This window comes from Osmerus eperlanus, chromosome 22 (genome assembly GCF_963692335.1).
Source record: "Osmerus eperlanus chromosome 22, fOsmEpe2.1, whole genome shotgun sequence".
Classification (NCBI taxonomy): Eukaryota; Metazoa; Chordata; class Actinopteri; order Osmeriformes; family Osmeridae; genus Osmerus; species Osmerus eperlanus.
In genome coordinates, this window is record NC_085039.1 from 2965350 (window position 1) to 2990100 (window position 24751).

General features: G+C 39.0%; 1 protein-coding gene across 2 annotated transcripts in view; it reads right to left on the reverse strand.

Annotated features, from left to right (window-relative positions):
• mrpl45 (mitochondrial ribosomal protein L45) overlaps positions 1–23572 on the reverse strand; it is a 38209-nt gene extending 14637 nt beyond the window's left edge. The window contains exons 1-5 of one of the 2 annotated variants that reach the window (XM_062448828.1): positions 23428–23557; positions 20265–20460; positions 7981–8098; positions 5805–5903; positions 4917–4965 (exon numbers count right to left, since the gene is read on the reverse strand). In XM_062448828.1, coding sequence (XP_062304812.1) covers positions 4917–4965; positions 5805–5903; positions 7981–8098; positions 20265–20460; positions 23428–23490 — 525 coding nt within the window. In that variant the 5' untranslated portion in view covers positions 23491–23557. Of the gene's footprint in view, positions 1–4916; positions 4966–5804; positions 5904–7980; positions 8099–20264; positions 20461–23427 lie in introns of both variants that reach the window. The other variant, XM_062448829.1, reaches the window with a different exon arrangement.
• Between the last annotated feature and the right edge of the window lie 1179 nt (positions 23573–24751).

A 24751-nucleotide genomic window follows, 5' to 3' on the forward strand; every position in this document is an offset into this window, starting at 1 on the left:
TAGTTTGTAGATGACCAGTAGTCTTGAGATCAGGTGAATGAGGATGTTATTGAATCAGTTTTCCTCAGAATCTAAGCAGAATGTCAATTCAACAGTGATTGTTTTTTTTGTTTTTTTTTAAAGCCTTCTCACAGAATTATGGGATGAAAAAAGGAGGGTGTGATGCTTTCCAGGCAGGACCAGGCTTGGTATGGCCATCAGAACTACAAATTATTGGAAAGCACAAGTAGGCTACTATCGATAACTAGAGCTTGATTTTGGCAGCAGAGACAATTGTAATTGCCTCCTTTTTTGACTAAACCTAATAAAAACAGTGTATCCGGAAAATGTTTACAGCGCTTCACTTTTTCCACATTCTGTTATAGCCTTATTCCAAAATGGATTCAATTCATTTCCCCCCTCAGAATATTACACAATACCCAATAATGACAAAGTGAAAAAGGTTTAATATTTTCTTTGGATCTGCAAACCGCCATTTTTTTTTTTTTTACATAAGTTCACAGACTTTGCTCAATACTGCACACCTTTTTTTGGGCAGTCTCAATTCTTCTTTGCAGAACCTCTCAAGCTCCATCAGGTTGGATGGGGAGCGTCAGTGCACTGTCATTTTCAGATCTCTCCAAAGGGGTTCAATCGAGTTCAAGTCTGGTCTCTGACTGGGCCATTCACAGAGTTGTCCCGAAGCCACTCCTTGGTTATCTTGGCTGTGTGCTTTGGGTCGTTGTCCTGTTGGCACAGTCCGAGGTCCAGAGCGCTCTGGAGCAGGTTTTCATCAATGATGTCTCTGTACATTCCTGCATTCATCTTTCCTTTGATCCCGTCTCCCAGTTCCTGATGTTGAAAAACATCCTCACAGCATGATGCTGTCACCACCATGCTTCACTGTAGGGATGGTATTGGCCAGGTGATGAGCGGTGCCTGGTTTCCTCCAGACATAACGCTTGCCATTCAGACCAGAGTTCAATCTTTGTTTCATCAATCCAGAGAATTTTGTTTCTGATGGTCTGAGATTGCTTCAGGTGCCTTTTACGGTAATCTTTACTCATTATGGAGAATTGTATGTAGAATGCTGAGATTTTTTTTTATTTCATCCATTTTGGAATAAGGCTGTCACATAAAATGTGGAAAGTGAACAGCTGTGAATACTTTCCAGATGCACTGTACAATAAGGTAATCTTGCTTTGTATTTGGCTAATCCATGAACACTGTCAATTAGATGCTTGCATTTGCCTTACTCCACTGATAAGTGTTTAACTACTGTGTCTAGCAGAATAACAGCTCTGTACTGAGCCCAAATATCAATCAACCTCCTCCTTCAATCTATCCTAGTCACTCATGTCTTTGATTTACAAAATTTTTATCAAAATATTGCTACCAATAATCTATGTTACAGATGTTGACAACACCACGTCTTGTGTCTTAAGAGGTACTACTTTTACACCATAGAAATGTGTATTGTAGCTGTCACTTACCATCACTGCAATTATAGGCTTCTGTGTGTAATTTTAAGTGTAAATGAGACAGTCATATTAACAAGTTAACTCATAAGGCATGTTTGAGATTACACAACTAGGATCCCACTTTATGCTAATACACAGCTAATCAAGCCAAGTATCTAGCTACTTTAGACAGACTAACTTTCCCAGTTGTTGAATGCATACGATAAGGTCTAAGAATTCTCAGCTTCAGGGAAGCTCAACAAAAACCTACATTTGGAGCGTTTGACATCATATGAACATTTTAGCGTAAACTATTAAACAGGGTCTGTTGATTTAATTGCAGAAAAATGTAAGTAGGTCCCGCTATTCCACAAAAATGATTAGATGACCATGAAAAGTAATAGGAGTGACGCTAGCCATCTGCGTCGTGAGTTGAAATACCGAAATTAGCCCCAGGGTAAAAATAGTTTAAAAAGCGCAAATCTGCAAATGCTGTTGACTTTATATATGCTTTATTACAGTTACTGTTATGTAGCCTAATTCCACAATTTCTACAGGAATAAATATTAAACCATATTCCAGATGAATCGCTCAAACGGGTTTGACTTCATAGCTGTCGCTAAAAAGTTGGTAGGATCACATTTGTGATTTTCTAATTGTTCCCTTCATATAATTCCGTAACACTTTTTTCTCTCATTCCGAATATCGAGGACACAAAATCTGTTTGTTTTTGTTGCAATTATTGTGAGGTTTACCCAAATTTTGGCGTAAAATGCCTGTACTCAAACTCCTCATGGTAGTTAAGACCAAGTTGCCATGATTACGAATGTAAATAATTTCCCTAAGTAAAAAATTAGATTTTGTGTTTTTAAATGTATAAATTACATTCTTTGAAAAGTCGCAGAAAATCGCTATATCACATTTTTTGTCACTAGGGAAGTCACTAAATCTAGGGACAAAGTCTGTAAATTGGCAACACTGGATAAGTAGCTAATGCCGCAGGGGCTCCACTAAAAGTTGTCAACCAGAAAAGTGGAAGTGCCACGTATGGAAATACTTTGGGTGTGAGGCAGATGACAATGAGAAGCATATCCAAAAACAAGATGATTTGCAAACATCACCGTTCATGTCTTTTATGGTTTGCAGCATATTGCAAATGGAATACCTAATACTGGGGCATACGAAAGGAGGGAACTTTTTACAGAGGCTTTTAGATTACATAGTTTGACGAAATTTGAGTTCGAGTTTGGCATATATATATTTACATTTTGTGCTTGTAGCGCGACCAAATTTTAAAGGGCCCCATGAAGCTTTTGTATCTTTTTCTACTCTTTCTACTTCTTATGATTTATGATCAAGTCAAGTCGTTTATATTTTTGAACTCTACAAATGATCTGCTGTCTTTGCTTAATGTCTACACTCAGTCCACACAAATGTGTTGCCTTTAGGCTTACATGCATTGTGATTTTATTAATGTTCTGTTGTTGACTTAAATTTTTGTACTCGCTGTGATATATTGTTTTTATTATTGTTGCTTGCTTTTTCCACAGGTACACTTGCACTTATAGCAGTTCATGTTGTTTAATTGTAACTTGTTTAACTACATGCTCTTATGGTTCTTCCCTTTGGCACTTATTTTGGTTGTTCACAATGTGTGCTTCATGTTTTGGCTACTCGCAATGTTTTGTGGCTATCTCGTTGTTATGATCAGTGACCTATGCACTTTGTAAAGCTCTCTCTTGGAAGTCGCTTTGGATAAAAGCGTCTGCTAAATGAATAAATGTAAATGTCATAGATATTGTAGGTGACTGAGACTTTTTTGCTTTGGTATCAAAAATGTTATCGAATACCGTGAAATTTTACTGGTATTGGTGGCGACTACTGACATTTTGGTACCGTGACGTCACTAGTCTACATTATACAAAGCATTTGTTTGTTCAGTTCATCTACAGCTAGTAGACAACCATAGCCTATATTCTACATAGTATAGCCTAACGCCTACCGTTTTATAATCTGTATAGTAAATCTGTACAATGCAACATGCAACCTTTTCAAATAACAATCACGGTCAAGGACAGTGAGTGACTAGGGATGGGTATCGAGAACCGGTTCTTGTTTAGAACCGGTTCCCAGTGAATCGATTCCTTGGAATCGTTAGCAAAATTCCTTAACGATTCTGTTAACGATTCTCTGTGCCGTTGCGCATGCGCAAACTTTTATAGTTTATTCAGACAGACTGCAGCAAACATGGCAACTAGGAAGAAGCGTTCTAAAGTTTGGTTGTATTTCACACGACAAAATGACCAACGCCACTTGTAACGTGTGTAAAAAGTCTATTTCGTCGAAGGGAGGAAATACTACAAATATGAAGAAGCATTTGAACACACAGCATGGAATGAAGTTACTGGAACGTCATGTGTTTGATGCATGCAGCAGCGCAGCTAACGTTCGCGCTTCATCTCTATCTAAGTTAGAGCTAAACTGCTCAAAAGTGATCATAACCACTTGTTACTGTGTGAAGCAATTTGCCTTTATTGTGTGTAGTCGATCTAGTTATCTTCTGTCCCGTCGTTTGAAGCATACATATTAGCTCCGGCATTCGTCTCCCATTAGTATTGATCTTATTGATCATTTCACATTATCGGGGCGGCATGTGTTATCAGCAAACGTTCGCGTGTCCCATTATTAAACTGAGCATATCGATTTTTAATCCATTATTAAACTTAGCATTTTAATTGTTTAACCTTTTAACAGTCCTGTTAAATGTGCCTGAAAACGCCTAAACAACATACCCAAAGTACATTGAAAGCTGTTGTTGAACCATTTGGAGTACATGCATGTAAATGGTCTCTTTTGAAAGGTGACACTGAAGTTATTTCCCCTGTTGTTAGGGACCCCTGTAAGTCCTACTGGTGTTGAGTAATAGAAGCTTGAACACAAGGAAACTGAAAGTTTCTATCTCCGACTAGATTTTGTTTTGAAAACAGAGGCCTGAAGAGGCCTAGAGGTGGTAGGTATTAGCTAATTTCAGAGCCAGTCAAAGCCAGTTTGAGAAATTTGTTTAGAACGAGTGTGTGTGTGGGGGGGGTGCAGGACGCACAGACCTAGTTGGCTGTAGAGAGGAGAATCTATAAGAGAATCGATAAGGAATCGAATCGATAAGCAGGAATTGATAAGGAGTCGGAATCGTTAAAATCTTATCAATACGCATCCCTATGAGTGACCTTACATATTCAGATCAAATCTGACTTTCTCCAGTGCTTTGAGTGCCGCTAAGGTAGGGAAGCGATATCTAAACGCAGCGCATTCATTTACCATTGTTAAAAAACAAGATAACAAAACTTGATAGCTAGTGTTAGTGAAGTGGTCAGGTGAATCCTTTTGCCTCCTCCTAAGCTCCGCCCACATAAAAACATCACAATTTTTATTAACTGAAAAAGGGTCTATAAAAAGGACAGAACATAAGCAGCAACTTACAGGATAACACCTTTCTGTGACAAGGGAATGGAGTTTCTCTTTATTGAACCTAAAAACAGAAACATTTGATTAAGGCCCAGTATCCCAGACATGGATTAAGCATAGTCCTAGACTAAAAACATTTTCAATGGAGATCTTCATTGAATTTCTCTCTTAATCCTCGTGCTGCCTTCGGGTCACATGACCCAAAGGTTCATAACGAACCATCGTTGTGTTTACCCAATTTTACCCAATACAAAAACAAATACAAATAATTTTCTTTTAACCTTCGCAATGTGGGGGGTCTGAGACAGCCCAACGGTTAAAAGAAAATGCTTCACTTTGTTTTTGTATGCGGTAAAGTTGTCGCAATACGACGGTGGGTCACAATGACTGATGGGTCAGAACGACCCGAAGATAACACAAGGGTTAAGGACTAGGCCTAATCAATGTCTGGGAAACTGGGCCTTAGATTCTAAGTATGTTTAAACAAACATTTATAGCACAGCGCAAGATCGGTAAAAACTCAATAAAAGGCTTTGTATGGTATGAGATATTTCGGTGCACTTATTGTATATATAAATTGTTATTTTTCACATTGCCATGGTCAGATTGACCGGTACCTGTGCTGGCCACTCCAGTCCAGGCAGAATACCAACTGAATGCTTCTTCCTTAAATAGTTCTTGCATAGTTTTCTGCTGTGCTAAAATAATTTCAAAAGGGTTTTCTAATAATCAGCCTTTTAAAATCGTAAACAGAATGTGCCAATTTGATGTCATTTTAATAACCAGTAACTATTATTTTGAAAACAAGGACCTCTAAGTGATGGCAAACTTTTGAACAATGGTGTAAATCTCAGCAAGCATTTTACACAAAGCTTTTAAGTACTGTCTGACTGAAAGCCTTACTGGGTAAGAGCGTTGTGAGCTTCAATGTAAATCCCCTGAGCGTGCCCTGGGAACTCTTTTGTGGTAAACGTTGTGTCGTGCTCTTTGATCTTACGTATCCTAAAGGAAAAGTGGATGTCAGTGTTCAAGGGTTTAAAAAGGACAGCTCCATACCAAAATTCATATTTTCCTCTTACGTTTACTGACATTTTCCATCTAGATTGTTTTGATGCGAGTTGCAGAGTTTTGGAGATATTGGTGTAGAGATGTTGGCCTTCTCTCAAATAAAATGGAACTAGATGGCACTCGGCTTGAGCCCAAAAATAATCTTTGGCAAAAAAACCTCAACAGCACTGTCTCAAGATAATCCACATACAGTCGTATGCAAAAGTTTGGGCACCCCTGATAATCTCCATTACTTTCATCTATAAATTGTTGGGCGTTTGGATGAGGAACGTCTTTGTCATATATATATATATACACACACGTCATGGACAGTAATATTTTAGCAGTGAAATAAGGTTTATTTGATAAACAAATAAAACAAAATAAATTTGGTCACCCCAACAGAAAAATCACATTAATATTTACTAGAGCCTCCTTTTGCAAAAAATAACAGCCTCTAGACGCTTCTTACAGCCTCTGATGAGTGTCTGGATTCTGGATTGAGGTAATTTGGACCATTCTTCCTTACAATACATCTCCAGTTCAGTAAGGTTTAATGGATGCCTAGCATGGACAGCCCGCTTCAAGTCACCCCATAGATTTTCAATTATATTCAAGTCTGGGGACTGGGATGGCCATTCCAGAACATTGTAGTTGTTCCTCTGCATAAATGCCTTAGTGGATTTGGAGCAATGTTTTGGGTCGTTGTCCTGCTGGAACACCCAACTCCGCCGTAACTTCAGCTTTGTTACAGATTCTTGAACATTATTGTCCAGAATTTGCTGGTACTGAATTGAATCCATGCGACCCTCAACTTTAACTAGATTCCCAGTTCCTGCACTAGCCACACATCCCCACAGCATGATGGACCCCCCACCAAATTTTACTGTGGGCAGCAAGTGTTTTTCTAGGAATGCTGTGTTCTTTTGCCTCCATGCGTAACGCCTCGTCGTGACCAAATAACTCTCTTTGTCTCATCAGTCCACAGCACTTTGTTCCAAAATGAGCCTGGCTTGTTCAAATGTAGTTTGGCAAACCTCAAGCGAGCCTGTTTGTGGCGCGTGTGCAGAAAAGGCTTCTTCCGCATCACTCTCCCATACAGCTGTTCTCTGTGCAATGTGCGCTGAATGGTCGAGCAATGCACAGTGACACCATCTGCAGCAAGATGACCTTGCAGGTCTTTGGAGGTGGTCTCAGGGTTGTCCTTGACCATTCTGACCATTCTTCGCCTTTGCCTCTGTTATTTTTCCTGGCCTGCCACTTCTGGCCTTAACAAGAACTGTGCCTGTTGCCTTCCATTTCTTAATGACATTCCTCTGAACAATCTTTGTTTTTAGATAATTCGAAAGCTGTTTTGATGCCCCCATTTTGCCACTGTTCAGAGGAGAATCAAAGAGAAGCACAACTTGCAATTGGCTAACTTAAATACCCTTTCTAATGATTGAATGCACCTTTCTATGTAATTGAAGGCTTAACGAGTTAATCAGACTAATTATGTGTTGCAGTTAATCAGCATTTAGTAGGCAGAGGTATTCAAATCAAATAAATGATTAGGGTGCCCAAACTTTTGCACAGCCTATTTTTCACATTTGATTTAATTTCACACAACTAAATACTGCTACACCAAATATCTTTGTCTGGAAAACACCCCAGCACTCAGTGTTAACTAGAAAAGTAATATTACAATATTATATTGATCTTTTTTGGTGAAGACAGTAAATTATCATGCAGCCTCAGAGGGGTGCCTAAACTTTTGCATACGACTGTATCTTGTTGCGAACAGTTTCATGTAAAAACTTTTTTTTTCTACTGAAGCACACCCACCAGCTCATGGATGAGACTCGCTTCCTTCAGCGTGGTAATATGGTTAGCAGGTGTAGTTTGGTAAACATCACTACCGCCAATATCTGCAGAACTTGCACCAAAACGATCTAGCAGGATAAATAACACTAAAGGTATAATAAAAAAAAATATATAGCTATATTTTGACTCTCCATTTAACATTTAAAAACACTAACAGACTAAATCTTACGCTAGCTGAGAAGCAGCACTTTGTCTAATCTGCTCGGTCCGCTGTTTCAAACCCTCTTTAGACAAACTGGAGAGACGGGAATCACCCTCTGGTGGGATGTAGGGATCGAAGACTCCCGCTGCCAGAGAGAGAAAGAGGGAGAAAGAGGAAGACATTGATTAACACTTAAAACCGCTAATACAATGGTTCACAAACGGCTTGTTAGCTTAGTAATAGATAAGGATGTCGTTTGTCAGATGTTTTTTCCCACATTCTTCTAGAACAACTTAGATCGTTGGTGCACTACGGACTGGGATTGCAGAGATCTTGTATTCCTACAGTGAAGCTGTGTCCTGTTCATTAGTGTGCTTGCTATCAAGCAAGACGCACAATTGTTCTTACATATACATTTATGATTCCTCCAGCAGGAGGAAATCTCTTGTAATTGTTAGAATTATTTTTATCTCCCTAAAGGCCGGTAGACAAAATTGACCTCCCATTCATTTTCAATGGAGGTCACATGAGGCAGTGTGAGCAAGAGAAGCAAACCCTATTCTACGCGTTTATTTGGACATTTGTGGTCGAGCATAGCTAGCATAACACAGCTAGCACAGTATATGGAAGAAAGTAAATGCTATTCCCAGCATCACACAGAGCCGCTCACAAGGAGCGAATAAGCGTATTCAGTCACATTTTTATTCTGCCAGTGGATCAAGTCTAATCGACAGGCAATCAGGTGTAAATAACAAGGGCAACGGTGCGCGAACTTAACTCGCAAAGTAATTTTACTTTTGAAGCAACAAGCAAGAAGCAAATTGTCTGTATGTGTGACAACAGCTTTATCTCACGCATCCATTTATTTTTTTTTACTCATGGGGTGGAAACGTCATCATTTTTACAATTGGGGCCTCTAGCACCACCTATGGGCAATGGTGGGTCATTTGTAGTGTGCAAGTCACTCGTGGCCTATAGTTTCATGTGCCAACTTTTTTCCATTGGGATACCAAATCTGAAATGCAATACCACCAAAACCCAGCTTTGCTTCAAGCCAAGGAGCGAAGGGTGGGGCTTGGTCAGGCCAGCCTTGCCAAGAAGCTTTCGATGTGTGTTCGTGGCTCCAAGCTCATGCGTGTCAGGGTTCTGGATGTGTCAGTGAGAATTATGACCATGCGCACGTAAGGGGAGGGAGACAGACTTTCATTGGCAAATCATATCTACATATTTCAAATATTCACAATGAATCTAATTTTCATCTTCCATCCTTTTTTTTATTGGTACTAAACTTTGTCTTCATATGATCTTGGGATTGAATCGGAGTATCGTTTTATAACTAGAGGATGTGTAAAGCAATATTTTAGTGTTAGAGATAAATCAGATTTCTCTTTAACCCATTCCAGCCGGAGCATTCAAATATTGGAAACTGCCTTGACCTGCCTTAATATCTTCGCCGTCCAATCGCTGATTGTATTTCTGAAAACAGCCAGATACTCATGAGAACATGAGCTAAAAGCACATCAAATTAGTGAAGGGGTTACTGGGCGTGAATAATAAATGTTTCATCATCATCCATTTTTGGCCTGAGCGGAACCAGACTGATACCATGGGAGATTTCCTACAGTATTAGATTTACTGCCTCAAATTTAAATCTGAGTCCATATTTTGAGGTTTCTTAACATGTTGTCAATTAAGTCAAAACTTTTGAGTTATGAAGCATTTGTTTGTAGGAGTAACGCAAGTTTTCAGGACCAAATTGCATGATCCGGCTTCTGCATTCGTGACTGACTGTAGTATTACTGTTTAGCCTAGTTTTTTTCTGTGAAACTTGCTAAATAAACATTAGCTAGCTACCCTATGTAACCCTTAAGCTGAATATATATAACTTATTTGGCAAATTTGGTCGATTGTGGAAGTAAGTCTAAGCTTTTTAGTTAGAGACAACGACGACTCTAACCCTTGTCTGAAAACTCGGGGCTCGTGAGCGGCTATCCGCGTTGTAGGTAGGGAAAAGCGCATTCAACATGTCAGCTCATACGCCCTCTATATCATCCTCTCTCAATCCTGGTAATTGATCCTGGTCCTTGGGCCTATTGTAGCACTGCATGTTTTTAGATCTGCTCCAAATGACTTGGTTGACAAAACCAAAGTTGGAAGCAAGATACCACTAATAAGTGTGTCCTGCTGTGAGTCACTGCTGCTGTTGCTAGCCAACCGTCACTGAGGGGATTGTTTGAATGCACCGGAATTGAAAAATGTTTATTAATGTTTATTTGAGACCACACATTCATAGATATAGGCCTAGGCTAGGTTTCAACTTTGTTGCTTGGCCACCAACTAGAGAGGGTAAATATATCTGGGGAAATTGTGGGGTGTGCTTGCGTCGGTTGCAGATTGGTACATTTTGCTGGTGAAATTGATATTTCTGTATATTTTAAAGGGGTTGGGCTGAAAATGCCCGGGTGCTGTTCTATGCCCCCTGACACATCCAGTCAAATTTTCCCGGGAAAAAACGCTAGGTTTTCTCCTTTTATGCTATGCTCATGAATATAAAGATGAGCTGCGCGCTGATTGGTTGGTTTACAATGAGTGAAGCTGCGGAGCAAAGACGCAACACAGCCAACAGCACTCACTGAAACAACGAAGCAAATCAGCGTTAATAAAAAGCATATGAGCTAGAGTGTAGCTAACATTGACTCGACAGGCATGGCTGATGTTTGTCTATACCAGGGGTGGCGAGCCACATGAGGCTCTTTGCCTGCTCCTATTGCATTTCCGATTTGCTATCCGACTCGTCCGGTCGTTTTTATTCTATTAACTCCAGTCAACATATCTAAAACTATCTCCCCCAACCTGGCTCATACTACTAGCTTTTTAATAGAATCATTTTTCCTGATTTTTGCTAAGTTCGAAACCAATCCGAAATGGGTAAACTAGCACCCCATTTATTTGCTTACGTCAAGAAAAGTTGCCTGGAAACGTGCTCGCGGATACAAACAGGGGACGAGCACAAAAGGGAACATCAGCAAATCGGTGATTTACCAGAGCTGAATGAGAACAAGGACAAAGGATTTTATAATCTACAGTTGCCTGCCTTTATTGTAGCAAGTTTTACAAATGTTTGCACACATACATGACGGTTGTTTGTAGAGTTTATTTCCGTTATTTTAAAGCAGATTTAACCATTTTGTAATGCTATTATGCTCATGGCATGACAAACGTAATTATAGCCTAATATAATATCGTGGCATATTACAGCGTCATTATAGATTGTTGACATGTTATTCTGGAGCAAAGACGAAGATGTATAAATCATGTCTAATAACCACAATCTTCTTCTTTCTCAATTTTGCGTAGATTTGTGTTGTGACCCGGAAGTTGCTCGAGCCTCAATGCAAAATTCGATTACATCGGACTCACTGAAGCATGGTTCCAGAGTCTCAGTCACCTCACAAAAAAGGTTCTACACCAAATTTGAATATTTTTCTAAGCAAGTCAGCGACCGGGTATATTATTTTAAAGTGTGTCTCTTTGACTTTTGGGGAAAAGGGCCATTTAATCAATTTAAAATATGGACAATGCAACCATATTCGGAACCTGTACACACAATCCTCTTATCAAAAAAATATTTAGATTTCAAAGCATCACTATTATGTATTATACATATACTGTTAAATAAAGTACAATCATTAATAACAAAATTTGGTAAAGTTGGTAAGGGTCTTATTCTTGCATGTAACAATGTGCTTTGAACTAACTGTAATAATGGTATAGGTATTGCTTTACAGATATTGTTGTATTCTCTATAAGTACAGTTTAAATTATATTTGTCTAAGACAGCTTTATATTCCAAAAGGTTACCATTATCATCTATATCATTCACAAACACACGCCCTTTTCATACCAATCATATTTAAACAACAATTTCCTATTGATGACCCTATTGTTCCATAAGGCTCAAATCTTTTAAACTAGACATTTTTTGTCTCGAATTTGTATAGGCTCGACATCTTTAAGCTCAAATTTTTTGGGGGGAGCTCGAATTTGAGCAATCTGAATTTCCGAGCCTTGAATTTTTGGGTCAGATATTTTTTTTTTACATTGAAATATATATTCATAAGTGAATTCGGTTTTGTTTAAATTTAAATATTAAGTATTCAATCCCTTTTAAAATTGAAAACATGTCACTGATTAGCTTCCATACAAATGTCAGCGCACACTCTGCTGACATCCTGAATATGTGACTGTCAAGGTCTTGGGAGCAACTTCCGGGTCACAACACAAATCTATGCAAAATTGAGAACGAAGATTTCCACACACTATTTTAATTCACGATTTCCATGTTTAAGCACATCAAATAAAATCAGATAACGGGTCGTTTTTTCATTTTTGACATTACCAAAACAAATAACGGAAAATGGGTCGTTTTCCGTTTTCCTACTTCTAAATGGTAGTCAGGAAACAGCTTGTTTCCCAATTTCGGTTTTCTCATTTGAAAACAAAAATCCGTTGGCCGCAAAGTACACGGACAGTAGAAGATCCCTGTGCAGTTCGACCCTCGACACATTTGCGCGAACCATTTCCCCAAACGGTTTTGAAAACCTGGGACAATGTAAAGCAGGATTTGCTATGAAGCTGTTGCTGAAAAGAGGTGCGTTCCGACCTTATGTTCATCACAACCGCAAGCTGTAGTATGATTTTGTCGGTAAAAGTTATTAGCAATGCTAACGTATCCTATATCTAGCACCTGCTTTTCTCCAGTTCTTTCAAATAGATAATCTAGACATGCGATAGCAATAGGCTAGACTGCTATTCGTTTTCTGGCTATTTTTTCGTTAGCTTCCCTTCTAATGCCGACTACAGCTAGTCTAGCTAGAGTCATTTGCTAAGTAAGGTATGTTGATGTGTTTAGAAACGTATTTAGTATTTACCTATGCTAAATACAGGAGACGTTAGCATTGCTAATAGGCTAACTGTTAGCAACAAAATCATACTTACAGCTTACGTTTGTGATGAGCATATGGTTTTGAGCAATGAGCAAACAGCACCTCTTTTCAGCAACAACGGTTTATCAAATCCTTATTTAAATTGTCCAAGGTTTTCATTCAAAAGTGTCTTTGGTGAAATAGTTCGAGCAAATGAATAAACTAGAAAGTGCATTTCCTGCAGAAAATGCGTTGGAATGCTGAAAGCTGAAATAAACATTTTAAAAATAGCTGAAAAAACAGAAGTTTGAAAATACCCACAAACTGAAAGCTGAAATGAATTTAAAAAATGTGTGAGTCACACAAAAGAGGCAGTGTGGAAGCTGAACTGCATCCTCTAACAATGCTAAGAGCTTAAATACAATGCGGCAGAAGCTGAAAGCTGAACTGTGAAACTGTAGAAGAAGTAGAATATTAGTTTTAGTAGCTGAAATTATAGTTGGGATAGTAATGGCAGTAGCAGATGTATCAGTGGCGTAGTAGAATAAAACAGGTCCATTAGCAATAGTAGTAAAAGAGATATTAGCAGCATCTGCAGAATTAGTAGTTGTAGTAGTGGCATAAGATATAGCAGCAGGTGCAGTAGTAGTAGCAGCACTAGTAGTATCAGTAGTGGTAGTAGTTGTGTTGTGGTGCTCTTAATGAGACAAGTTGACTGAACATCTCCGTCTTGTGGACTCCACTAATAACCTAATACCAATCACCTGTGTAAAGCAGCTTGCACACTTCTCCGACAAACTCCAACAAATCCCAACATTCTAAAGTTGGCAGTTGTTGGTGATTGTCTTTAGAATGTCCAGTAAACCAACTGCCAGCTCCACACTGCTCAGACAGTGACAGACTTTTTTCGGCTAGCTAATTACTTTTCTGTGTGTTGTAGTATCATTTTAAGATCAACGTCATTCTGCATTATTTATTGTGTGATAATATTTAACTCACAAAAGAAAATTATAACTATTGAAATTATAATTATTTAAATTAACAGATTGTTTTAGACACAGAACAATCATTCTGTCATGATTGTCTGGGTGCTAACATGGTGCTAGCAGCATCAGTGACATTAGCATGGACGCTCGGATGGTCCGAGAAGACCAAAACTCCAGAAATATCCACCTCGCATGTTTGGAGTCCAACAAAGGAGTTTTTGTAAAATCTAGTTGTAACAGTTTGCGTGGTTGGAGTAGGCCTAATGTATTGTTAGCTGTGTAACAATGAATGTTGTCTGATTTGTTGCGTGGATTGATTGCAGTGTCGCTGAAGACTCGTTTCGGTTAATTTACAAAGAGGCCCTTTTTTGCCGAAGATTTTAACTTTTTGCCTTTATTTTATTTTTTTGGAGCTGCCTGAAAGGAAATCAGAGACTCTTTAGCCTAGGACAAGCAGTCTGTCTGTGTGCTAGGTATACATAAGGTTCAATGTGATTATTGATGAACTGAAATAATATATACCTTTTTAACGCATTTCTGACTGACTTTTGTTAATTAGGATTCCTCCGTCAGGAGGAACCCTATTGTAATTGTTGGTATTATTATTATTATTGTAATTTATCTCAAACTCATTAGTAAAAAGTTTTGAAATTTGGCATATTGATACAACATGCCACAACTACCGCCCAAACACAGACTGGCCCACATCAGACCATAGGGGGTGCCACAGGCCACGCCCAAATGTCCACTTTTCAGAATGATGGCATTTCCACCCCATTGCTCCAATTCTTCGGAAACTTGGTGTGCATGCCTCATTTTTCATGAGGAACAAACAAGCCTCAAGGACCCATAAGGTCCGCCATCATGGATATTCCTGTACAGTGATAATTTGGGAAAACCTTAAATCGATCTCCTCTTACAAAAAAGGTTAAATTGACTTAATTTTGTACAGATATGTATCATTGACGTATTTAAAAACGTTACTTAAGACAGTTGAATCAAATACAAAATGGCTGAAAGGGGTGTATTTATGTAAATGTCCACATTGCCTCAATATGTTTGTGTCACTAAATCAAATGTCATTTTGAATGATGGTTTTTCAAACCTAATAGATTTTAAGGTGACACCCCCCTGAAGTACCCTACAAAGTTTCACCTTGATATGTGAAAATATGACAAATATTTTTGAGCTTGGACCGAATCTGACAATGCTTGCCATTGGAGAAACGTCTTATTTTATTATCCAGTTACTGAACATGGCCAAGTCCAGATCTGGGAATGGCTCAATTGGATGAGATGTTGTGCTGGTAAACGAAGGGTTGTACGTTCAAAACCAGTAAGCCTTTTTTTTTTACAGAACGGTTTCTGGTCTTCCGGTCAATCCTCCGGTTGTAAAACATAGCAATGAGTATTTATTTGAGCCCATTACAACACTCCGATCATCATCATGGTAGTGTCAGATTCACAACCGAGTTAGCTTTAATGAAGTGTATTGATTGTTCAGGTGGATCCCTTGCCTGTTGCACAAATTCATTTCAGTTACCTAAGCCAGGACACATCGCCACTGATGCTAGGCATGATTTGAAATTCCCTTCCATGACAAGTTATGGCACCCCAAACAACCTTTTTAAAGCACTACGAGTAAGCTATTCTTTACAGCAGCAACCCAGTCATCCCGTGGTCCCGTTTTTATGTCCCATGTATAAATAGGACTAAATTACAGCTGTTTGAACTTTAACCAAATCTGACAATGCGTGCCATTGGAGAAATGTCTTATTTTCTGATACAAAAGTAGTTAGTAGGATGAGACGCAGTGCTGATGTGCGAAGGGTGGTTGGTTCTAATCCAGTCAGAGGTATAAACCTTTTTTTTTTTATTCTGACAGAAAGTACAATTTCAAGTCTTCTAGTTAATCCCAGTGTATTATGTCAATTTTACAACATTTTTCCATTTTGAAGGAGGAATCCGCCATTGCTGCTTGCAGCTATATTTCTATCTGCTATTCCAAGATTCATTTCACTCTGTCTGACATGGTAGTGGTCACCTGGTGCCCAACTTAAACCCTCACTACCACAAGTGTTTTAAAGTAAGTTAAGTATTTGGGATTGCGGACTCTGTAACATGCTGTATGCATTCTGTCAGTGACCGTCGCAGACAGTGCGCGTCCATCGGAAGTAGCCTAATAATAATACAATCGGTTTGTTTAGCGCTTTTCATGGACCCCAAAGACGCTTCAGAGAGCAAACATGTAAACAGATGATAGACGATATGGTGGGGAGGTGTTGTAGTAGAGAACCATGTGACGCCATCACCCTCATTTCATAGCACACTTGCTAAAACGCCAAGCTCCCCCCCATAGCACCTGCAGATTTTTTTTTACACTGATACTTTAGCCTTCTAGACCAGGGAGCAGTGAACCATAGTCTACTAATGAAACAACCGTGTTAGCAACTAGTTAGATCTCTCCCTTGTGTAGGCTACGTCGCTTTGGATAAAAGCGACGTAATGTAAATAGGTTATCTTGTTAACAGATTAACATGGTAGAACTAGCTAGTCGCGATGTTTCTCATTGCGGCACTTTTGCTGTCTCGGTTGGAGTATGCCTGACTCCTAACTTAAAATTAAGAAGTAAGTAAAGAGCTAAAGTAAACTTCATCGACATCAAAGAGAGCTCGAGGATGTTATGCACGCGAGTTTAGCCTAGTTGTCAAGGTAACGAGCTGTCAGAATGTTAGTTTGTTGGAAATCGCTCTACATTGGTCAGACATTCTGCAACTTTACCCGATCCGACTGAACATGTTGAACTCTTCCGACAGTACCCGACAATGACCAACAAACACAAACTGCTGGCGCACACTGACCCAACTGTTGGTGTTTGTTGGCGTTTGTTGTAGAATGTTGGCGTTTGTCGGGGCAGTGTGCAAGCTGCTTAAGAAACTGAGTGGCGCGTGTGTGTGGTTGCCATGGCGCAGCTGTGACCGTTAACGAGCTGAGCAGAGAGAACAGAAATTTACCTAGAATCCACATCTCAAACAAGTTAACATAGACGCAAAACTATACGTCCAATCCTAAAAATACGGATATTTTCCGAGACCCAAGACTCTGCCGAAACCATAGATATCCTTTATATGTCTGTGAGGCCAGAAATACGACTCTACCGGCAGTTTCAAAATCTTGTTCCTTCTGCTTTCTCTGAAAATTTGTCACCAGATTTGCATTGGTCTCTATGGGGCGAGAGTTGGACTTTGTCTCGCTTTCGTTGGGCTCTAAACAAATGTGTAAGTCTGTTGGATTCCACAGACAACTGTCTACGACCAGCACAAAATTAGCTATCTATTGATCCAAAAATGAAGCATGAAGAGTGAAAATTGTGGCAATGCTGGCAAACTAGAAATACTTTTTGAGACTGATTTCGAAGCTCCCCTCCACTAAGCGTTTCAGTCTGCACTTCACGTACACACCCATGTAAATCTCAGAAACAGCTTGAAAAAGTCATGAAACATAATCAGTGATATTGAAAAAAAGTTGAATAGATATCAAAAAGCTGAATTTTTTAAAAATAGTTTAGGGTTTTGTCAACATTTTAAAGTTTAAATTGTGGCTCTAGCTGAAAGATTGAGGAAGAAGAAGGACTTGGAAGTTGAATAAGTTTTAAGAAGTTTGAAAGAATTTGAAAAAAACTCCATTGGAAAACCATGTTAAAAATATTATGAATATTGATTTATATTAATTCAAGCATAAGAGGTACAAAGCTGAAAAGTCATAGCAGGAATGGCCTGAAACTGCTGAATTTTTTGACACCTGAACGGTTTTAATAGCTAAAGATTTGAAGGCGCTGAAACGTGCCACAGAAGAAATAGAAGTTGAATAAAGATTCGAAGAACAATACTTGGAATACTGAAGCAGCATCCCAACAATGAGTGTCGAACTTCACAGGGATCTTCACATAGAAAAACATCAGACATGCCGGTCGAGTGTCTGGTTCCTTGGGAAGATTATGAAAAGTGTCAGCATTCCCAGTACATCCTGGAACACTGCATTTACGATGGTCCATTTTCAATATACTTTAAAAACTTTGTGGACTTTGAGGTTCACTGTATGTCCATTTTACCCACCGAACTGTCGTTATTCAACTATGACAAGGTAAAATCGGTTTTCCAATCAATGACCCCTTTAAATAAATATGCATACTTACTATTTATAAAGATAGCATATATTAAAAAGCATACATGTGTTGCTGCTTATTTACACTTACTACTAAGATACTAAGAGCGAAGTGTAGAATGAAACAGGGTCCTGTGCATCAAAACGAAGAAATTGGGCAATCCTGTGTGAACATTTTCCTAATCTACATCTACCAACGAGGTATTTCATACCTTATTCCTGATCACCCTATAGGAAGACATGTATTCTACACTTGAAAAACCCTGACTTAAATCAATTGGACCTATGGTTCATGAGGGGAAGATTTTTGTAGGTTTTCACTGTACAGCTAAATCTATCATGGCGGACCTTATGGGCCCGTGAGGCTTTTTGTTCCACATGAGAAATAAGTCATGTACACCATGTTGCTGAAGAATTGGAGCAATGAAAATGCCCATCATTCTGAAAATTGGACTTGTGGGCGTGGCCTGTGGGGCCCCTTAAAGTCAAATGTGGCATCGCTGTCCCAAATGCCAGAACGGAAATGGGAAAAAGGGCTTTTATGTATTTGGCACCCTTATCATGGAATTTGTTGCAGAATTATTTAAAGCTCAAAGAACTGATACCACTTACTGCTTTTAAATCTAAACTGAAAAAAATGGAGGCAGGTTCCCAAAAATGTCAATGTTTTTAAGTTTCCCAGATCACATAACTGTTTTAAATTATTTTTTATTTTTTTGTCTCATTCTGTTCTTCTGTCTATAACTATGCATTTTTATGTTGCTGCCTGTCTTGGCCAGGTCTCCCTTGAAAAATATATCAATGGGACTCTCCTGGTAAAATAAAGGTAAAATAATTGGAACAGAATTAATAATAATTTAAGGAACAGTGTGAAATACCCTATAAAATCAGTAAATTACCCCTTTAATACAATTTTGAATGAAAGCTTATTACAATATTATCATATTGACAAGGTGTTTTCGACTCTTTATTCAAATGACAATTCAACAAGGCAGCAAAACAGCGCCCCCAATCTTTTGCATTAGCATTTACTTGTCATCACGCTCTATTTGGTGCAAAATTTAAATGGAAACGCAATCTGTCAGTCCTCCCATCAAGATGGGTCCCCACCCGTATTCAGGGGAAGACCCATCCCTACTCTGCTTCTGATTGGCTACCTCTAACACTGAAAACCCAGTCATAGAGAGAAATGCTGCCGAAACTTAACCTACTCAACGAAGGTAACGAGTACCAACCAATCAGAGGCAGAGTTGTCTTTGGGGGGGGGGGGGAACAGACGCAATTTCGTTGCTAACAGCATTATGGCGACGGAAGAACTTGTTGCAATGCTCACTGCCTTAGCAGTTGAATTGAATACCAATTGAATATCCATTTGAAAAATGCATTGCTATTTGAATAAAGAGTCAAAAAACCTTGTCAATATGATATGCATTAAGCTTTATTCAAAATTGTATTCAAAAACGTAATTGAGGATTGCATTGTCATTTGCACATTGAATTGCCGTTTGAATAAAGAGTCTAATAAACTTCCATATGCAACAAGAGTCTATGGGTATTTATGGATGTAATACTGTGGTTTGGATGAACATGTTTACTTGATTGGATCGTTTAGACCTTTGACAATGTAACCAGACCATTTTTGTTGGGATGTTTAATGAGTGGACAGACGTCAGGCTTGATCGGTGAGAAGTCTGTTTTCTTTTGGTTTGTTGACATGTTGGTGGTCGGACAAAGATGTTGATCGTACCTACTTACTGTTGACTCCATCTTGAAATGGTTTACATCAATATAATCACAAGAATTGTAGCTTTCCAACAACATATGGCATGTGTACCAATATAAAACAAATTATTTTCTGCTAAATATTTTAAACTCACTAATTAACTCCACTAACAAAACTTCTTGCTTGGATTATTGGTGTTATTGTTATTGGTCCGATAAGAAAATTTGGACGATAAATTAAGGATTATTTCCGCCTGTCGTCCGTCCGGGCGGACATTTTTCACAATACTTTTACCATTGAAACACATTGTACTATGTAGGCTACATGATATAGGTCTACAGTAGATGTCTCTGAAAAAAAGTTTGAGAAATACAGAATGTTCCAAAGACATCTAGCTTGAAAATCAATGTCAAAATATTACATACATTTTGTACACTGGGTGCACATCTAAGCCTTTGTATCAGTTTAAGTCTCAATGATAAAAACATTGCAATGTAAGAAAAAACACAATTTACCAGTGCAGGCAATATTGATGGCTCTCTCCATGTACTCCTGCTTTATTATAATCCCTGCTGCTCTGGCTTTAGCCGCCTGGTCTACCTGGGTCTTCCCTTTTATACCCACAGCAGGTGGAATGAAGTAGCGCTTCTTTGTCCGGACAGACACCACAAAGGGCAGGGGAAAACGCATATCCAAAGAAACCACTGCATTCTGAATTGATGGAATGTGGAAGAAGAACATAATTAGGCATACTTCATGTAGATTCAGAATTACAGTGTGAGATTTGTGAGTTAATGTCTAATTAGAAAGACTAATGGTTGATTTGCAATTCAAAAACAGTACTGGAAAACTAACTGAAAATATACAAGATATCGGTACAATTAACAGTAGAAGCACTGCTTCATTATTAGAACTCACAGTTTGAACTGCAGAAGCCAAGTGCACACTGCAATAATATCCTATAAATTTAAGTGCAAAAATATGCAACGTGCTGGTAAAAACTGCAATTGGCAAAAAAGTCTGCAATCTTCATATTGTGCTAGGATGCAAACTTGTATAAAAATCATCTGTCCACCTCCATCAGAGACACTGACTGTCTCCCCACCTTCAAGAAAAGGCTAAAGACACACTTGTTCTGGGAGTACAATGGAACTTATTAAGAAAGATTTGTTGGATCCTCCAGGAACACAATGACACTTATTGAGGGACTTGTTGTGATAGGCAGTTAAGTGTTGAAGAAAAAAATCCCAACGCATCAAAAATTTGAAATGTATTGTTTTTCTTGCAGTTTAGTAACTCATTGTTACTCAAAACGATTTTTGAAATTTGTGAATCGATATGAATCGCTAAAAGACTGAATCGCGATTCAAATGCAAATCAATTTTTTCCCCCACCCCTAATGATCATAAACAACGAGATAGCCCCAAAAACATTGCGGGCAGCCAAAACATGAAGCATACATTATGAAATGCAAATAAGTGCCAATGTAAGTGATGTATGTCTTAATGTAAGTGATCAACTGGGGAAGTTTAATGGTGATATCTATTAGTGAAAACCTTTACCCTGTTCACCTGTGGTGTCTGGCCATCAGTGTTGTGCACGTTCATACCTCTCATGAACAAGTTGAATCGTTCGAAGAACTATATGAATCTTTCACATTCATAGTTCACCATTTAAATTCTGAACTAGTTCATAGTTCAGTTCATTGCGTAAAAATCCCGCAAAAATAATAAGGTGCATCAGATCAGATTTAGTCGCGTCTCTGCTTTCAGTTGCAATTTTTATGAGACGGAGAGCTGTTGTCTTGGAATACGTTGCTTGTTTGGTCTACGTGCGTGCGATGAATCATGGGTAACGTAGTGCGAAGTCGAGTTAGTTAGGTTAGGCTACATAGCAAACATTTTACGGGCACTGAGCAACGACATGGTGCAAGCATTCGATTTAGACAGCGTCTCTCCTCAGGAGAAGGAAAACATTTCCTAACGTTTTAGCTACACCTCAAATAATATGAACGTGTTCACCGTTCAAATTCATTATTTGTCATTAAGTTACGTTCAGTTCATCGTTCTCAAAAATTAACGCGTTCTTTTGAACTCGTTCATGCACAACACTGCTGGCCATTAATAAAAGATACATAGTGTTTGTTGACTAGGGTTGTGTAAGGCCAAAGACCCTTGAGTTTGCTTGTCCCCGTCTGGAGGACTGTTTGATTTGATAGCAAGGAAATTGACTTGTAATATCTGACTCAAACTTTTAAAAGTGCATAACGTTACCTGTAACCTTGAGAGCTACATACTATAGTCAATAAGTCTCTTCTGACAGGTGAGAATTATTTCTGTTTGATCAGGGCACCTGGACAAATAATGCAGAGTAAAAAAAATTTTTAAAGTTTACAATGCCTATAAAAAGTCATGTTTTACAACACTGAATAACAATAGATTGAAATTTTTATTATAAGCCAGCCATCTGAACGTGAAATATGCAACTAATATGATCCGTATGTCGTGCATGATTCAGTGGACGTCCAACGGTAGTAAGTAAGTCAAATGTATTTATACAGCGCTTTTTACAGACAGGGTCACAAAGTGCTTTACAATGTACATTGTCAATGTAACATAAGTCTAATAATAAAAATAAAAATACATAAAAACAGATACAAATCAGTAGACCAAAGACAGATTATTCAAAAGCTAACCTGAACAAGTTAGTCTTCACTTGTCCCGTTAAGGAGTAGCGTCACACATATGTGATTCTGAACATTCCAACCGACTATTTTCCGATAGACAAAAACTATATAACAAATGCTATAGTATGGCTTCAAAATTTACAATTAGGAGGCTAACAAATAACACTAGCAGGTAGTAGCATTGCTACGAGTATTATGCTAGGTTGCTAGGTAACGGAAGCTAACTAAAACTAGCTAGCTTCCGTTTTGGAAAAATAACTCACTCCTTGAAAGGTTAAAACTCAACTCAACATTCTCAGCAAACCTAATGCTGGTTGGCATTCCAGAGTCTGGGTGCCATAGCGGCAAAAGCTCTATCCCCACATGTCTTCAGACGAGTTCGTGGCGTGGATTTTGGTTAATAGATCTAAGAGACCGGACGGGGGTGTTTAGGTGAATTATATTGGCAAGATTAGCAGGAGTCTGACCATGTAAAGCCCTATAGGTTATGGTGAGAATTTTGAATTGGATCCTGTAAATTAGCCAGTAAAGGGAGCAGAGTAGAGGAGTGGTATGAGTTCGCCTGTTAGACCTTGTAAGTAGCCTAGCAGCAGCATTTTGAATGGATTGCAGACGGTGACGAACAGATTTGTTGAGTGAGGAGAAGAGAGTTGCAACAGTCAATTCACTATTCAAAAGGTCCGTGTTTACTCGGCTAATATCTATAAAGCATTGTTTAGCTTTAAATATCAATTACCTAAATGGCGGCCAGGAAATCCTGTCGTGTGGTGAAATCCCTCCATCATGTCTAGCACGAATAAAAGGACCGCACTCGCAATTGGCTGTGAAAAAGGGTGAAAACGAGCTGCCGATGGCAGACAGCTAGAACGTTTGCCTAGATTCCCGTTGTACTACAAAATGACATGTCAACTTTACAAAAACAAACTGCAAGCTATTGCCAAGTTTGAAAGTACACCGCTAAACACTTAAAACGAAGAAATAGCCTACATCACCTTCAAATTGCAGCATGACATCCGATGAAAAGGTAATGACATGCTTCTCGTGGACATAGCCATTCTGTCTTCTCTGCGAACCGTGTCGAACTTCCGATGTGTCAAAGAATAGAATCATAGACATAAACATCTCGATCGCCTCCTGGTGGCCCGCCCCTCCATGTAGGTTAAAGATCCTGTAAAGTGGAATTAAAAACGAGTTTCAAGTTCACCACACCACAGAATTGTGTTATTAACTACCCATCTAAATTCGAATAAAATAAAAAAACACCGACAAGTATGTTAAATTAGGCTTTGAAATCGTAAGAAAATCAGCAGTCTTCTCTGTTCGAGACTGGGGGGGCGTGTCGCCTGAAGAAGCTGAAGCTCGGCCCCCTCGCTAGAAGTCGCCGCCTCTCTCAAGTAAGCTACCTACGACCCAGATAATGGACGCTACGTCAAGCCGAACAAAACAGTATAGAATTGGAATGTATTTGTTCAATGAGTGAAACATACAGATGCATATAAATGAAATATTCCCCTGAGCTGTAACACAGGAGTAAACATTTACAGCAGAGACTGCAGACAGTGAGCTCTCCAACTACTTCTAGCACATTAGCTCCACCAAAATACCATCATTCTACACGGAGTAGCCTAATATCAAGTTAGCGGTTTGCACTAAATATAGCAGAGATACCTCTGGAAAAGTTATGTAGTATAATTATAACAAACACACAGAACTGAGTGATGAACTGCTGGCGGCGGTGGATGGTCCAGGTGCGACCGGAGGATGAACGGCCGGGGGGGCGATGTTCGTACGGCTCCGCGCTGCAAGAAAAGCCGTGTGTTGGTGAACCCCGTCTGTCTTTGGTCCATGTTAAAACTGTCCGCCGTGAAATGGTCAGTGGCGCAGAGGCGGCTGTTGGTGTTTATCCGAAGCTTTCCATGAGCGTGGCTCTTCACAAAATCTATCCACCTATTTTTCCTTTCATTATCAATAGGGAACTTAAATTGCGTTGCAGCGCAGCTGGATTTCTTGCATCCAGGGAAGATGCAGTTGTGGGTGGTGGGAGACATCCTGAAGCTAGCTAGCTAGCTAGCTGATGTAGGCTACAATAACAGTACAGCAGGAGGAGCCATTCAGTGATCTGGCGTAGATAGGGCATTTTTTGGCTCCGCCCATTAAAACCTGATCTGAAAACGGAAGAGAAACAGTTCTTTGGTTTAACTCCACATTTCAGTGTGACAAAGTCTTAGCGCTTTGCACATGCTTTCAGGAACTCATTTCACACGTATATAATGTACTTAGAAGCAGAACATGGAATTTACTTTACAGGATCTTTAA